We start from the raw sequence: 327 nt of genomic DNA, 5'->3' as shown, positions 1-327 counted from the left end.
CAGTGATGCAGACTCTTTCCCCTCCCCCCTCCCCCTTCACAGCTTTCATCCAGAGGGTGGGGCCCAAGGACTGTATTCCTGTTACTAGGCAGAAATAGTAGTCAGAGGAAGGAAGCCCACCACAGGAGAGGAGGAAAGGTGGGCAGATGAGACGCTCAGAAAACTGCATTGTTTTAGTTCTTTGAGACACTGCACCTTCAGGTACCCCTGGATACTGATTGCTGGCAATCTTGCCAGTAGGACCTCATTGTTCCCAGAAGTCAGCTCCCATTGGTTAGTGTGCCCCTGAACGGAGCTCATGTTTTCCAGCTCAAAGACACATTTCCT

At 51.4% G+C, this 327-nt stretch overlaps 1 protein-coding gene across 1 annotated transcript in view; it reads right to left on the bottom strand.

The window, feature by feature from the left end:
- Gabrq (gamma-aminobutyric acid type A receptor theta subunit) overlaps positions 1-327 on the bottom strand; it is a 16,969-nt gene that overhangs the window by 14,815 nt on the left and 1,827 nt on the right. Inside the window, exon 2 of the mRNA XM_031339556.1 lies at positions 216-325. Coding sequence (XP_031195416.1) covers positions 216-325 — 110 coding nt within the window. The remainder of the gene's footprint in view (positions 1-215; positions 326-327) is intronic.

This window comes from Mastomys coucha, chromosome X, assembly GCF_008632895.1.
Source record: "Mastomys coucha isolate ucsf_1 chromosome X, UCSF_Mcou_1, whole genome shotgun sequence".
Classification (NCBI taxonomy): domain Eukaryota; kingdom Metazoa; phylum Chordata; class Mammalia; order Rodentia; family Muridae; genus Mastomys; species Mastomys coucha.
The sequence above is the reverse complement of the archived record's forward strand: the minus strand, read 5'-3'. Positions and strand labels throughout refer to the sequence as shown.